A 13,758-nucleotide genomic window follows, 5' to 3' on the forward strand; every position below is an offset into this window, starting at 1 on the left:
GAGTCTCACCCCTAAATTCCACTCCATCCTTGAGTCTCACCCCTAAACTCCACTCAATCCTTCAGTCTCAGCCCTAAACTCGACTCCATCCTTCAGTCTCATCCCTAAACTCGACTCCATCCTTCAGTCTCAGCCCTAAACTCGACTCCATCCTTCAGTCTCAGCCCTAAACTCGACTCCATCCTTCAGTCTCACCCCTGAGCTCGGCTCTGACCTCGGGCGCTCCCGCGGGAGTGGCGGCAGCGCGGGCCGAGGGCGCCCCCTGGCGGCCCCGCCCCGGCACTGCCGCGCCCTCTCCCACCGTGCCCGTTCCCGTTCCCACACAGCGCTGCCTCCTGCCCTGTAAAACACGGAATAGCGGCCCTGCCGCCGCTCCCCTTCTCTGTTCCATCCCTGTCGGACCGCACCGCCCGGCCCTGAGCCCGCAGCCGCGGCACTGTCGCATCCCGGTGGGCAGAGGTGCGATGGGGCTCCCCCCGCAGCGCCCGGCTGTAACAGAGAGGGAAGGGGGCTCCTGCCCGGTGCGTGACCAGTACCCGGGGAGATCCCCGTCGGTCCCGCTGCTCCATGTGCGCGTGGCTGAGCGGTGCCTCCCTCGTCAGCTCTGCCTCGCACCTCTAAAATCCACAGCTTTTTGGAGCTCTGTTGCAACCTCCCCTTCTCCAGTATCCCCGTGGTCTCTTTATTCATGCCTGGGTTTCCCTTCTCTGCCGCCTAAGCTGTTTCTTGGCTTAAGGGGTCCTTCATTCCCCCTCAGTGCTCACTTCTTCATCTCCTTTATAACCTGCAACCCAATCCCTGACAGTGGATCTTCAATCCCATGAAATGGCCTCTCTGCATCCTGGAGCACAGGTCCACTGGGAACATTCATGCCCATGGGTTTGCTCTGCTGTGTAGCTGGCCCGTGTCAGAGCTGGCACAGCACGTGGATGCAGGACGTGAACCTTAGTGCTACCTGCTCACAGCTCACAAACTCTGGGGTCAGGGCTGCTTGCTTGTCTGAGGGGTGTTCCTGGCAATTGCAATGCTTTCAGCTTACTCCTTTGGGTGCAGAGCAATGGGTGTTACAGCACAACTCCTCCTGCAATGCTCCAGACTCCACTGCTTACCAGACCTCCACTGGTAAGACCTTAATCAGCACATTTCCTAGAGCTGTTCAATCAGCTGTGCCAAAGCTGTTAATAGTAGTGTGGAACAGGATCAGCTGGGGGTTGAGCACTGAGGCTTCTGCCCAAATTGGCAGTTTCTATGTCACTGCAGGATGCCATCACCTCCCTGTAAATCAGCTTTCTCAGCTCCTTTGCAAGTGGCAAATCATAGGGGTCCCCTGAGATCCCAGGCAAGGATAGATCAAGTCACTGATACAGAAAGGTCTGAGTGCTTGTCGTCCACTCTGGCTCACCAGGGGCTGTGCTTCTGCCGCGACCTGGAGCGGAGGGTGGGGGGCACACAGCTGTGCTGTGCCACAGGGAGGGAGTGGGGAGATGGAAGGCATCAGCCCATCCGTCTGCAGGTGGCACCAGGTTCGATTTGGAGCCTCCTGTCAGTCCGCCGCTTTAGCGAAGTTTGGATGCGTTGGTTCTGAAGCGTTTCTCTTGGCTTAAGAAACTACTTTTACTTCTGTCTTCAAAGCATGCCCTGTTGAATGTCAGCTGTGGTGGCCCGAGATGCGTCTGTCCCCGGCTTCCTCTGCAAGGAAGGGAAAAGCCCCCCTTTGACAGAGGAGCTCCCACAGCCCCTCGCTCGAAAGCGCGGCGATGCACGAAGCTCTGCCTCCATCTGCATCTCCCGGGAGCTCTCCCCGGAGCCTCCGTCTGCCTGGACGTGGGCTGCCTGCAAACTCCTCTGCGCCGCGACGCGTGACGCCCCCCGGGCCCCTTCCCCCTCTCTCCTCTGGGCCGGCGGGGCCCGCCCTGACCCCAGCCCGGCCCCCCGCTCGGCTCCGCTCGCAGTCTGCCCGCCTCTGCCGGCCTGTGCGGACCTGCCGCGGCCGCCCCGCCGGGCCACGGGCACACCCAGGAGGGTGTGAGCTCAGCGGGAGCGGGGCGCTGCCACGCATGGGCCCCGGCAGAGCCCGGCCCCGGCAGAGCCCAGCCCCGCGCTCACCTGGCCCGCCGGAGGCCCAGCGGTGGGAGCCCGACGTCGGCGGGGAGCAGGTATTTCGCCCCGGGGTGGCAGCCCCGGCCGTGGGGATGATGCTGTCCCGCAGTGCTGCGGGAGAGCTGGCAGAGCGCCACGTGGGGTGATCGTCCTACCCCTGCCTGAATCTGAGCGGGGGAAGGAAAGGGGCTGCCCGTGCTGTTCTCACACCGGAGAGCAGGAACGGGGAGCCCAGGGCTGACTGCCCGGGCACGAGTGGGGAGTGGGGTCTCTGGGCCAGGCTGTGCTGCTCTTGCTGTTTTGGGGTCATCCTGTTCCTCATGCTGAGCCCATGCTCTGCCTTCCCTCCTGTGAGGAAAGGGAACAGCGAGGCTAGGCATCAGCTCCTGCTGACTTGCCTGGTGGCACACAGCCTGGGCTGGCTCGGCTGCACCAGGGCAAGGGGATCTTGCCCTGCACATGGCCAGCTGGTTGTCGTGTGTCAGCATCTCTGGGGCACTGAGGTCCTTGCAGGGCTGCAGGCACATGCTGCCATGTCAATGACTGTAGCAATGAGTTTGTCACCCCTTCAAGTCCCCTGTGCTTCTCACAGGCTGTGGGTGTGCTGTGGGTGTTGCTTGGTGGGAGCTAAAGGAGGGGTCCTTCCAGCACTGGACCCTAGCTCCCAATCTGCTGCCCTCCCATAGGAGCTGGAGCAGAAGCTGAGCAGCGTCTGCTGAGTGCCTAGCCCAGCTCTGTCTGGGACCTGTGCTCTGTACGGGGGTATCACACCATAACTACTGATGCCACTGCTGCAGTCCCACTTTAAGCTGTGGAACAGCATGGCATTTTCCCTCCAAACAGCACCGCTGGGATGGATTTGTGGCCAGTCCTGTGCCACTGCTCTACCAGGCTCCAGTCCTGGCAGTGACAGTCCCTTGGAGCAGCTGAGCACTGAAATACAGCTGGTGCTCACAACCACTCCTACTGTACTTTGTACCCTGCGTGGGAGCCAGGCAGCAGCTGCTGGCACTGGTACTTTGCCTGTGTGACCCGTGACAGGGGACAGGGTGAGTCCCAGCAGAGGCTGGCTGAGCCCACTGCTCCGTGATGGAAGTGGGGACTCTGCTTCTGGTGACAGCAGGGGTATGAGCCCCTGGGCATCAAGAAGGGAAATATCTGGTCTCAAGGCTTCCTGCAGTTGTGTTAAGGTTGGCTCCTTCAGTGCCATCACTGAGCAGGTCACAGCTGCTGATCTGGTCCTTAGAAGGGAGAGGGGCAGCAGATGTGGGGCACTGCTGTGCTGCTCCACATCCTCTGTGCTTTGGCTGGCTGGACCTGCTAATGGCAGCCCCCCAACCTCCCCCTGCCTGCAGAAGCTGACTGGGCAGGTTGGGGATCCTGCTCTCAGGTTGGTACCTGCCTGTGTGTGCCCCAGCAGCCACTGGTCTGGGTGGTCCTGAGGAAGACTCTGCGCCCCAGCCCTGGAGATGCACGCAGTGGTGGTATTTGGGAGCAAGGTGGCAGTCTGGGGTGCTGCCCTGTTAGAGGGAGAGACCAGGGCATGGCAGAGCCACTCTGGTCTGGCTGGCTGGGCCTGGGAGGACCTGGGCTAGCTCTGCTCCCTCTCTCCACAGCCCAGACTGGAATGGGACATGGCTGTACTAGGCACACCATTGCCCCCACCGTTGGAGAGGATGTGGCTTGGGAGGATGTGGTCAGCTGGCTGTCATGCCTGGCTCAGTAGTCACAGTGAAATGAGAGTCTGGTTTAATCCACAGGGTGATAGTGTTGTGTAGGGTGCCTGGCCTGTTGGGGAGGTTGAGATGAAGAGGAGGAGCAGCTCCACAGCAGGGCAAGCAATAGTAAACATGGGGTTTCTCAGAGTGGATACAGGGAGACCTCGTTTGGGGCTAGGCACCAGGAATCTGGGGATCACAGCAAAGCATCCGGGCCCTCTCCCCTTCCCAGTGCTTCGAGGACTCAGTAGTGGCCCCACACTCATTTTGGGTCTCTGTGACTGTAGAAATGGGTTCCCCCCATAACTGATGCTCACCCACATCATCCCCCATAGTGCTTGGACCAACAACCAACTGGTGCCTGCTCAGCTGCAGCTCCTCCAGCCCCGCTGGGGTCTTCTTGCTGTGCGAGCTGAGCTAGAGGACTGCCAGGATGGTGCTGCATCAGCAAGGACCTGGGTTTAAGGTGCAGAACAGGAACTTCCAGGCTGTTGTACGTCCCCCCAGCTGCACGGCAGAAGCCCCAGGCTGTGTGGGGCCCAGCCTTGCAGTCCTTGCAGCCGGGGGGGCCTGGGTGCAAAGTTCTGTCCAGCTGGCAAGGCTGCCTGCCCCTGGAGCCTGCACAATGATCCTGGCTCCCAGGAGGAGTTCTGAACCCTGGGCTGGGGAGCAGGCTCTGCTCCCTGCCAGCTCCAGGCTTGCTTCAACTTGTTGAGTGAAGGGTCCCAGAGCAGCCTGCTGAACTGGTTGGGCTGCACCCTGTGCTTCTTTCCGTGGCACCATGCCTTGCTGGGAACACAACCAGCAGCCCCACTATGTCCCAGGACTCTGGACCACTTGCCAGGGTACCTGGACCCAGAATGCTTCAGTGCCCCATCCCCATGGGGGTGCATGCTGGGAGGTCAGCACCAACACCCTGCGTGTATCCCCCACAGGACGCCTGACCTCTGGTGTGGGACAGTCTGATGCTATGGCAGACCCCCCTGCCTGCTGTGCTGCCTGTGCCACCTGCCTGCTCTGCCCCTACAGCTGCCAGTGCATCACTGCCAAGAAGGAGAAGAGGAAGGGCCTGAGAACCACCAAGGTGATGCTGAGCTGGGATTAGCCAGCCCATGTGTGGGAGGCTCAGAGCAGTGGCCGGGGTGTGGAAGAGCTCTGGCTGGGATGCTCAGCCCAGACACTGACCTGCTGACCTCTTGCCACTGCTCCTGCTTCCCAGGGCTGAGCCTGAGAGAGCTGGGGTGCTGACTAGCACCCTCTCTGTCCAGGGACTGCCCTAGCTTGGAGCAGTGAGAAGGCAAGAGGGTGAGCTGTCTGTTCCCACTGGGTGACAAGAAGGGCGGAGCAGCACGAGTGTGCACCTGTGGCAGGGCTCACACGTGCCTGGAGCAGAGCAGAGCCCTAGGGCTGAGCATGGCAGCAGGTTCTGGGGCACCTGGCCAGGCACGTGGGAGACACAGTTCCTGGGCTAGGTGTGGCTCTCACCAGGAGGGTGTCCTCACCAATTTGTAACCTGGGAGTGGTGAGGCCCTGGGATTCTCTGAGGTCTCCGACTCCCATGGGAGTGGCTGTGCTGCTGCTTGTCCTGTCTTGCCTGGAATGTACAAACAAGTCTGGGCTGTTAGGTGTCCCTCTCAGCACCTGTGGCACCCCTCACTTCCCTGCACACATGGGGCTAGGGGCTGGGGACCACATAGCTGGATCTGGCTTCAGCTGGGCTGGCAGGAGCAGTCTGCAAGTTCCCCACTGCAACGGCAGCCCTAAGGCACTGCATCCCTCCCTGCCCAGCCCACAGATCACCCAGCTAGAAGGGAATCCCTGTCCCTTCCCATATCCAGAGTCCCAGCCTGCTCTCAGGGAATGCTGCATGGGAAAGGAGGCAGTCTTGCTGCAGGAGCCATCCTCCTCAGCATGGCATAGGCAGCTTTTTAGCTTGTTGTAGGAGAAGCTGGTCCATATTCCTTTAGCATGGGTCCAGCCAAAAGAGCTCTCCTGGGTAACTGTGGTCCCTGTCCATGGGGCAGCTCAGTGCCTGGCTCCCTGGGCCAGTGTCTGCTGTGACCCCCTGTGCTCCCTGCTGCTGGCTGGGTGCTCCCCAGGGGTCTCAGCAGCCTGACCAGGGCCAGGTGCCCTGCAGGTGTGTGTATAGCTGTCATCTCTGGCTTTCAGTGCGACTGCAGCTGGTTCCTGTTCCTCTTCTGCGTCTTCCTCTTCACACTGGTGTGGCTCTACTTCGCTATCATCATCCTCAATGATTTCCACAACTTCAACGAGTGAGTAGGACCCCACATCCAGCCTTGTTCCCCATGTCACCCCTGCCGCTCTGACCGTCCCCTTTCCTGGCAGGTTCATCTTCAAGCAGAGGAAGTTGTGGCTTGACTGGTCCCTGGTCCTGCTCATAGCTACGGCTGTGCTGATCACCTACTCGTCTGTGCTACTGGTGAGCCCTGCTGGTCTCACCTGCCCTGGTGGGGGTGTGGATGCGTGCTGAGCACAGGCTGGATGCTGTGCCCTGTGTGGGGCCAGGAGGAGCCCACAGCATCTGGAGCTGGGTCAGCCTGAGCACAGCCAGGCTGAGTCCTGTGCCCTTAGAGGGCTGAGGTGTGGGGTACAGCCCAGCTCTGACAGCTCTTGTTCTCGCAGGTCCTTGCTTTGTGCTTGCAGCTCTGCGGCCAGCCCTTGAAACTACACTGGCTGCACAAGGTGAGAGACTGGGGGAGCAGGGAGATGTGCCTACCCTGACTGCCCTTGCACCTTCCAGAAGCTGTGACGAGCCTGCTGAGGCTGTGGTATGGCTGCTGTGACCCCACTGAGTGGCTGTATGTCCCCGCTGAGCTGGGCTGCAGCTGTTAGCTCCTCAGCCACGTCTCTGGGATGGGAATATTCCCACTGCTCAAAGCATGGAGTACAGAGCTCACTTGCAAACCCAGATGGGGGAAGTGGGGTCTCAGGACTTGGGGCTCATGAAGAAGGGATGAGGAGGGCTCTGCCTGCCCTGCAGGATGCTTGTGCTCTCCTAATTGCCCTGTGCACTGCCCCACAGATCCTGCTGATCCTAACTGCCCTGGTGGTGGCTGCAGCCTTCACAGGGCTGGGAATAAAGTGGGCAGAGGAGTGGAGAAGTGCACGTATCTCCCTGCAGGTGAGTCACCTCGATACCAGAGACTCCCCCACTGTACCAAGTGCCTGGCCTTAGGGGACGAGCTGAAGGGTGGCTACTGAACACCCCAGCGTGGCTTTGTGCCATGGGGGTTAACTTTCTGCCCTTGAGTTCTACTGCCTGGCCAGGCAAGGTGCTCCTCCTGCTCTTGCAGTCCTGCCTGGAGCAGCTGCCACCAGGATGATGAATGGTGGCTGGACCAGAGCAGGGGGTCTATGCAGTCCATCCGGGAGCCTGTCCTTCCATCCCTGGCACTTCCAGCAGTATTGGCCAGAGTGGCAGATCCCTGGCCTTGGAGCATGTGTATTTTGGGGACAGGGGCTGGGCTGGTCCTGGCTGACGCTCTGCCTTTGTCTCCCCAGGCAACGGGTCCCTTCCTGCACATTGGAGTCGTAGGGGGAATGACGCTCCTTGCCTGGCCCCTGGCCAGCTTTGTGTACCGCACCCGCAACACAGGTAACCCCCTCCAGGGTCTGCACATTCCCCCTCCGCTGCTGCCCTGCTTCCTAACACCCAACTGAGCAGCACTGTTGGCAGAGTGATGCTCACAGAGCTTCAGTGCAGTGGGATCAGGCCTCCAGTTCTCAGTCTGGTAGTAATAGCTGTTGTTGGTCGCTTCTTCTCATGCCCAGGCTTGGTGCAGCTTCATCCCTCACTGCCTGGCAGCTGGATGAGGGCTGCGGGTGGCAGACCCAGAAGTGCTGGGTTGGGATACAAGGACACGTAGTGGGCCAAGAATAAACCTGCAGTGGTCCTGAGGCTGGGGATACAGTGCTGGACCTAGGGCAACCACAGGTTAATGCCAGGTGAAGCAGCCTTGGATTATTCCTAACGGCCTGCAAAAGACTTCCTCTGTACCTCACCCCTCTCTCTATCTTCTGCCTCTGCCTGCAGGTCTCAAAGTGTTTCTGCTGCTTGTGTACTGCGCAGTGATGATTGCACTGTATCTGGCTCCTCTGGGAATTACTTCCCCTTGCCTCATGGAAGAGAACCAGCTGCCCCCCAAGCCAGCCCTGGTTGGCCATCGAGGAGCACCCATGGTGAGTGACCAGCACCACCAGCACCCTGGCAGTGGTCAGGGTGGATGGGACAGGGTGGATGGGACAGTGAAAGCCTGGCCATGGGGCACCAGATCCTTGCTGTCACAGGCCTGGATGAGCTCAGCCCAGCAGAGCAGGGTCCCCACAGCAACCAGGGCAGCTCAGGCTTGGAGGATGGGTGAGCTCAGGGTGGGGGGGGGGGTTGCTTCCTGAGCACTACTGGACCAGGAGATACAACTCTCAGCAGAAAGCCTGACTGCGTAGTGTGGGCTGGGAAGCAGAGACAAGGCAGGCTCTGGCTGTCTGTCTCCACTCCTTTTGCATCCCCCATTGTGCCAGGATCACCCCAGTCTCATTGTGGTTGCCCTAGAGCCCAGCCAAGTTGCTGGATGCAGCCAGGCAGGGTGAGTGCCTGCCCCGTCCTGCCGATGCCCTCTGCATTAACACTGTTCCTTTTTCCAGCTGGCCCCTGAGAACACCCTCATGTCACTGCACAAGGCAGTGGACTGTGATGTGCAAGTCTTTGAGACAGACGTCATGGTGAGGTAAAGGGGCTCAGAGGGAGGAAGGGATCTGTGTATCCTGGGATGGATATGCCCACATGGGCATTCTGGAACACACCTGGAGGACTGATACAGCCTGCATTTGGAGGGAGTCCTGTTCAAAGGGTTCTGCCACTCCCACTCCCCCAGTATGGGACTGGCTCCAACTTGGTGTCCCAATGATCTGGGAGAGGTACTGGGTTTCTGTCCTCCTGATGCAGACAGATTGCCTTCCAGGGAGGGAGGCTCCATCACAGGAGGGGTACTGCTTGGAAAACAGAGCCTGGCTCTAGTTCATCTCATGTAATCCTGCTATGGAGACAGCTGTTGCAGAGAGCAGGGAACTACTTGGTTCCTGTCTTGGTCTCTAGGTGCTCTGTACCTTCTGGACACTCACATTTTTGTGTAAAGGACAAGAAGAATAATGCTGGGGGCTACCCTAGTAGGTGGCTGGGAGAGGGCAGAAATGCCAGGGCAGGGATAGGAGACAAACAGCTTACAATAAAAAAACAGCTTCCCTCTCTGCTCCTTTGCCAGTGCTGATGGGGTCCCATTCCTCATGCATGACGAGGAACTCACCAGGACCACTAATGTGCAGGTTGTGTTCCCTGAGAGGGCTGCCCTGAACAGCACTGCCTTCAACTGGACGGACCTCCAGCAGTTGGATGCTGGCAGCTGGTTTCTGGAGGTCAGGATGCCCTAAGGGTGGCTGGTCAGGGGTGGGTGCATTTGTGGGCAAAGCATTAGCCCTGCCCTGGGGCTCCAGAACCTTCCTTCTGGAGTGCTGGTCCTGGCAGACACCTGGACAGGGTGCAGAAGCCTGCACAAATCCCTTGGGTGCGGTTATGCCCCAAGCTGGGGTTTGTTCTGACTCCTCAGCTGAGTCACAGAAGAGGCTGGTTTGAGGGGAGATGTCTTGTGTTTGCTCTGAGCTGCACAGCCTGCCTGGGCTTGAAGGTGGCTGTGGCAAGGCTCTTCCCAAAAGGTGACTAACTTAACTGCTGCTGAGCTGCTTTGAATGCCCACAGGTGCTGGGGCTGCTTGAACTGTACTATTAGAGGGGAGAAGGGTAGAGGTACCACATGGGTGTGTATAGGAAGGATCCCTGTGCCTGTCTGCACTGTGGAGAGGCCATTGTAGGAAACTGAGAGCCATAGATGGGCACCAGTCTGGGAGGTGGAAGCTTACAGAGGCCCTGCCTATGCTGACTAACCCTCTCTCACCCTTGCAGCGGAGGCCATTTCCCACCGTGCAGAGTCTTTCTGCTGGTGATCGCCACGAGGCAACTCAGCAGAGGATCCCCTCCCTGGGACAGGCCCTCGAGGCAGCCAAGCAGAGCAATATCTCCATCATGTTTGACCTCCGGCCTGAGAACCACAGTGACTACCAGAGCTTTGTCAATGCCACCCTGGCAGTGATCTTACAGTCGGGCATCCCACTACAGCAGGTGAGCTGGTCACCACCCCACCACTGCCAGGCCCTGCTGTCACACCCCTGCCGTGGTGGGAGGTGCCCTGCCAGCCTCGCTGAGCATCCCTGACACCCCATACACCACATCCCCATAGGTGATCCCTGCTGGGCAACCCTGTCCAGGTGTGGGGTTCTCTAGCTGGGAGAAGTTGCCAGTAGTTATTAGGGTTTAATGCCTACAGCTTCAGACCCCTCCAAATACTTTTGTTTCTCAGCACTGGCCACCTGGTGTGTAAACAATGACTCAGTCTAGAGAGGGGACCAACACTGCCAGCATGAGCAGGAGTACAATGCTGAGGCTTCCACCTCCCCCCAGTGCACCACACCTCTCCCTGCAGCTCTTGGACTTCTGCTGCAACCTCCTGTGTTCCCTTTATGTTTCATCCAACCTCTGCAGCACAGAATATATGCTGCCCTTAGGGGATGAATTAGCACTCTAATTGCCTCCCTTCCTTGGCTTTTTGGGTATGTAGGGCAGGAGGGGACATAGCAAAGACTTCTACTATAGTGCTGATCCAAGGTGCATTCTTGATGCAGTGTTGGGGCTAAAAGGGATGCACTGTTTGATCCATTCAAGGACCCAGAAAGGACATAACTGCTGCAGCTTTCTTAGGCTGGAACTGCTTTCTCACCTCAGTGGGGTCTGTTGTGCTTACTTCTTGGCTGGGGCAAGCTCATAGGAGGCTGTCCTGGCTGAGATCCTCAGGGAGGAGCTGAGCATGGAGTTGGGGTCAGGGAGCAGCTGTCTAAGGAGGCCATGTGTGCCTGACCCTGGAAGGAAATCTTGGAAGAGAGCAAACTCCCTGGAGCACCTCTCCTCTGCATGTGCCCTCTGGCTCTTGCCTAGGTCCTCTGGCTTCCAGACGGGTTCAGGGAACAGGTCAAACAGCAAGCCCCGGGTGTCCAGCAAGTCTATGGCCGGAAGAGACTCCAGAATGAGAAGGAGCCACTACTGCATGTCAACCTGCCCTACCAGGACATGAGCTCTGAGGAGATCAGGTGAGACCCCTTTGCCCAAGTGCCTGGGAGCTGTGGGGATCTGGGCACTCTCCCAGCTCTGTCGCAGCAGAGGTGAGGGCCAGCTGAGGCTGAGTGCTGGTGTGCTGCTGGGAAGGGCTGGGTGAGTGCTTTGTGGACAAGCGTGCCTTATCAAGGCTGGCCTGGTGCAGGGGATGGAGCTGGCTGCAGTCCTCTGCCTTGCCAGCAAATCTGCCCTGGGTCTGGATCTCCAGACAGTCACTCCATGTGGCTGAAAATGCTGGATCATATCCCACATGTGCAGTCCTCTCTGGCTGTACAAGGAGTGTGATGGCACCCTGCTGTCTGCTCCTCTGACCACGGCTGTCCCCATGCAGGCAGTACCGCCAGGACAACATCTCTGTCAACTTGTATGTGGTGAACCAGCCCTGGCTCTTCTCGGTGCTCTGGTGCTCTGGGGTGAGCTCTGTCACCACCAATGCCTGCCAGGTACTGAAGGAAATGAAACACCCCATCTGGCTGCTTGTAAGTAACCCCCCCATCTTTCACCCTGCCCCACAGCCCTGTGTCCCAGGCACTTGTGGGTCCCTTTCTGCAGCAGCCCTGTGCAGCCAGCTTCCTGGAGGGTGTCTTCTGCTCAGTGCTGTACTGGCATGGGAGCAGGTGACACTGTAGAAGGGACTGGTGGCACAGCAGGCTGGCTGTGCCACCAGTACACCGCCCCTAGCTGGTGGTCAGTGGGTTGTCTCGTTGCCTTGCAGCCCAGCAGCACCTATCTCATGATCTGGATCGTTGTAGACTGCGTTTCCTTCCTTACCATCCTCTGGGCCTTCCTCTTACTGAAGTAGGTTTGATCTCTTTCCCCCTCCTGAGGCAGGTCTGTTGGGGGATGTCACAGTGTGCCCTGGGTGGTTGGTACATATCCAAACCTGGTCGTATCTGCTGCCACCCCTCTCTGGACTCAGATTATGGGGTGGCCCCCTCCTGTCTGGCTAAAACAGCACAGTTTGTGGAGGCAGCTTTTATCCCCAGGCTGCAGCTAAAAATCTGCCCTGACCCTGTGTCAAGCTGCTGAATGCCTTAGTTCACACTTCCTAACTCACTCTGTACCCCAGGGTTTGGTGGGCTGGGGCTGGGGGACCCTGGTCCTTTTTACCAGTGCTGCATACACTGAGAGCAGATCCCTCGAGGAACTGTGGGGCCCCACAGCCTCCAGCTGGCAGCTTAGGGGAGGGAAGCGGGAGGCCAGACTTGCATGCTAACATCAATCCTATTCCATCTCCTAGGAAATGCTCCCACAGAAGGCAGCCAGCGGGTGAGTGTGCACGGGATGAGAGCTCCCCTCCCTCGGAGCCAGGCTGCTTTCTCCAGCCAAACGTGACAGAGTGGTTTGGGATGGCTGGGGGAGGGAAGGGAATCCCAGCCCAGGGAGTTCCTGCCTTGCCCTTAACAAACAGCCCTGTGGGACAACACCGGGGAATCCCACATTCCCCAAGTCTCCTCAAACCTGCTTTTCAGGCCACTCCGCCTGTTGCTAGGGGATGCTGGCTGCCCACGATGACTATTTTTTCTCTCTCTCCTCAGAGTCTGAGACGGATGTGCTGCTCACAAAGATCAACAGCTTGATGCAAGAGTGACCCCTCTTGCCTGCGTCAGCTGTGGGGAGGGGCAGCCACAGCCCTGCACAGCTCAAGCAGGGAGTGCTCCTCAGGCCAGCTTCAAGGCTCCTTTCCTTCACAGGCTCCTTCCTGAGCCTTCCTTCTCCCGTAGCCTTCCTGGCTCTTTTCATGGTGCACAGCTGCCCTCAGCTGAAAAGACTTGGAACTGGGTTCCCATTTCTCACTGGCAGCGAGGAACTAAAGCTTTGCAGGGATTGCCTAGGGTGGAATACTTATCCAGCAGAGTTGGAGCTGAGACCTCTGCCTTGCGGTTTGGACACTAGTGGGGTTTTGGGTCACTGTTTGGTGCAGGGGAAGGGCAGTCTTTACCTGTCGTCACTGCAGTGGCTCTGCAGCCACTGAAGGACACCTGGTTTATGTGCTGTTCGTCTGGCCTGAGGAGTAGAAAGTGGGGTGTGGGGTGGCTTTTCACAAGATGAAGGGGGAGCTGAGCTCTTCGCACCCCCGTGCTGGACACAAATCCTGCCCCTGCTGTTGCTGGCTTCATACTTCAGGGCCAGGGTCCTGGCACTCCATGCAGCAGTTAATGCCTGTTGTTCTGGGGGGAAAAGGAGCAGGGCTAGGGGTGGGGGGTGTCAGGGGCTGGCGGGATTACAGTCACAATGCTGCTGCCGCTCCAAGGCTGCGGAGGGAGCGATGGGACTCGGCATCAGACACGTTGCAGCAGGGCCTTGAACATGGAAAGGGGGCGGGGGGGGGGGGATGGGGTATCATGTCAATTTTTCATGTCAGTTTTACTTGTTGCTACCTATTTATGTCAATAAAGCAGAGGAGCGGCAGACAGACCCCGCAGGGCTGCGGTGGGCACGGCTGCATCCTCCCTCTCCCTGCGGGTCCCGGCTGCGGGAGGCGCTGCCGGCGCGGGGCAGGGGCAGGCGCAGCCCGGACGGTGCCGGCCCGGGGCGGGCGCGTTCCGCGGCGCCTCCGTGCCACCTAGTGACCGCACCGGGAACCGGGGCCGGCGGGCCGGGCCCTCCGCAGCGGGCAGGGACGGGAGGCCGAGCCGGGCGGGGCTCCGGCCGAGCCGCCCCGCAGCCCGTTGGGCTCCGAGGCGGGGCAGAGCGGCGGGCG

General features: G+C 59.3%; 1 protein-coding gene across 2 annotated transcripts in view; it reads left to right on the forward strand.

The window, feature by feature from the left end:
- Nucleotides 1–13,256, forward strand: part of GDPD2 (glycerophosphodiester phosphodiesterase domain containing 2) — a 20,249-nt gene extending 6,993 nt beyond the window's left edge. Inside the window, exons 1-16 of one of the 2 annotated variants that reach the window (XM_027667671.1) lie at nucleotides 2,085–2,156; nucleotides 4,754–4,902; nucleotides 5,988–6,091; nucleotides 6,165–6,258; nucleotides 6,462–6,521; nucleotides 6,862–6,960; nucleotides 7,341–7,434; nucleotides 7,873–8,018; nucleotides 8,481–8,563; nucleotides 9,098–9,248; nucleotides 9,792–10,007; nucleotides 10,878–11,029; nucleotides 11,386–11,533; nucleotides 11,770–11,852; nucleotides 12,295–12,323; nucleotides 12,593–13,256. In XM_027667671.1, coding sequence (XP_027523472.1) covers nucleotides 4,789–4,902; nucleotides 5,988–6,091; nucleotides 6,165–6,258; nucleotides 6,462–6,521; nucleotides 6,862–6,960; nucleotides 7,341–7,434; nucleotides 7,873–8,018; nucleotides 8,481–8,563; nucleotides 9,098–9,248; nucleotides 9,792–10,007; nucleotides 10,878–11,029; nucleotides 11,386–11,533; nucleotides 11,770–11,852; nucleotides 12,295–12,323; nucleotides 12,593–12,645 — 1,626 coding nt within the window. In that variant the 5' untranslated portion in view covers nucleotides 2,085–2,156; nucleotides 4,754–4,788 and the 3' untranslated portion in view covers nucleotides 12,646–13,256. Of the gene's footprint in view, nucleotides 1–2,084; nucleotides 2,157–4,753; nucleotides 4,903–5,987; nucleotides 6,092–6,164; nucleotides 6,259–6,461; nucleotides 6,522–6,861; nucleotides 6,961–7,340; nucleotides 7,435–7,872; nucleotides 8,019–8,480; nucleotides 8,564–9,097; nucleotides 9,249–9,791; nucleotides 10,008–10,877; nucleotides 11,030–11,385; nucleotides 11,534–11,769; nucleotides 11,853–12,294; nucleotides 12,324–12,592 lie in introns of those variants that run through there. The other variant, XM_027667670.1, reaches the window with a different exon arrangement.
- Nucleotides 13,257–13,758: the final 502 nt, after the last annotated feature.

Source organism: Corapipo altera, unplaced genomic scaffold (assembly GCF_003945725.1).
Source record: "Corapipo altera isolate COAL_440 unplaced genomic scaffold, ASM394572v1 107, whole genome shotgun sequence".
Classification (NCBI taxonomy): domain Eukaryota; kingdom Metazoa; phylum Chordata; class Aves; order Passeriformes; family Pipridae; genus Corapipo; species Corapipo altera.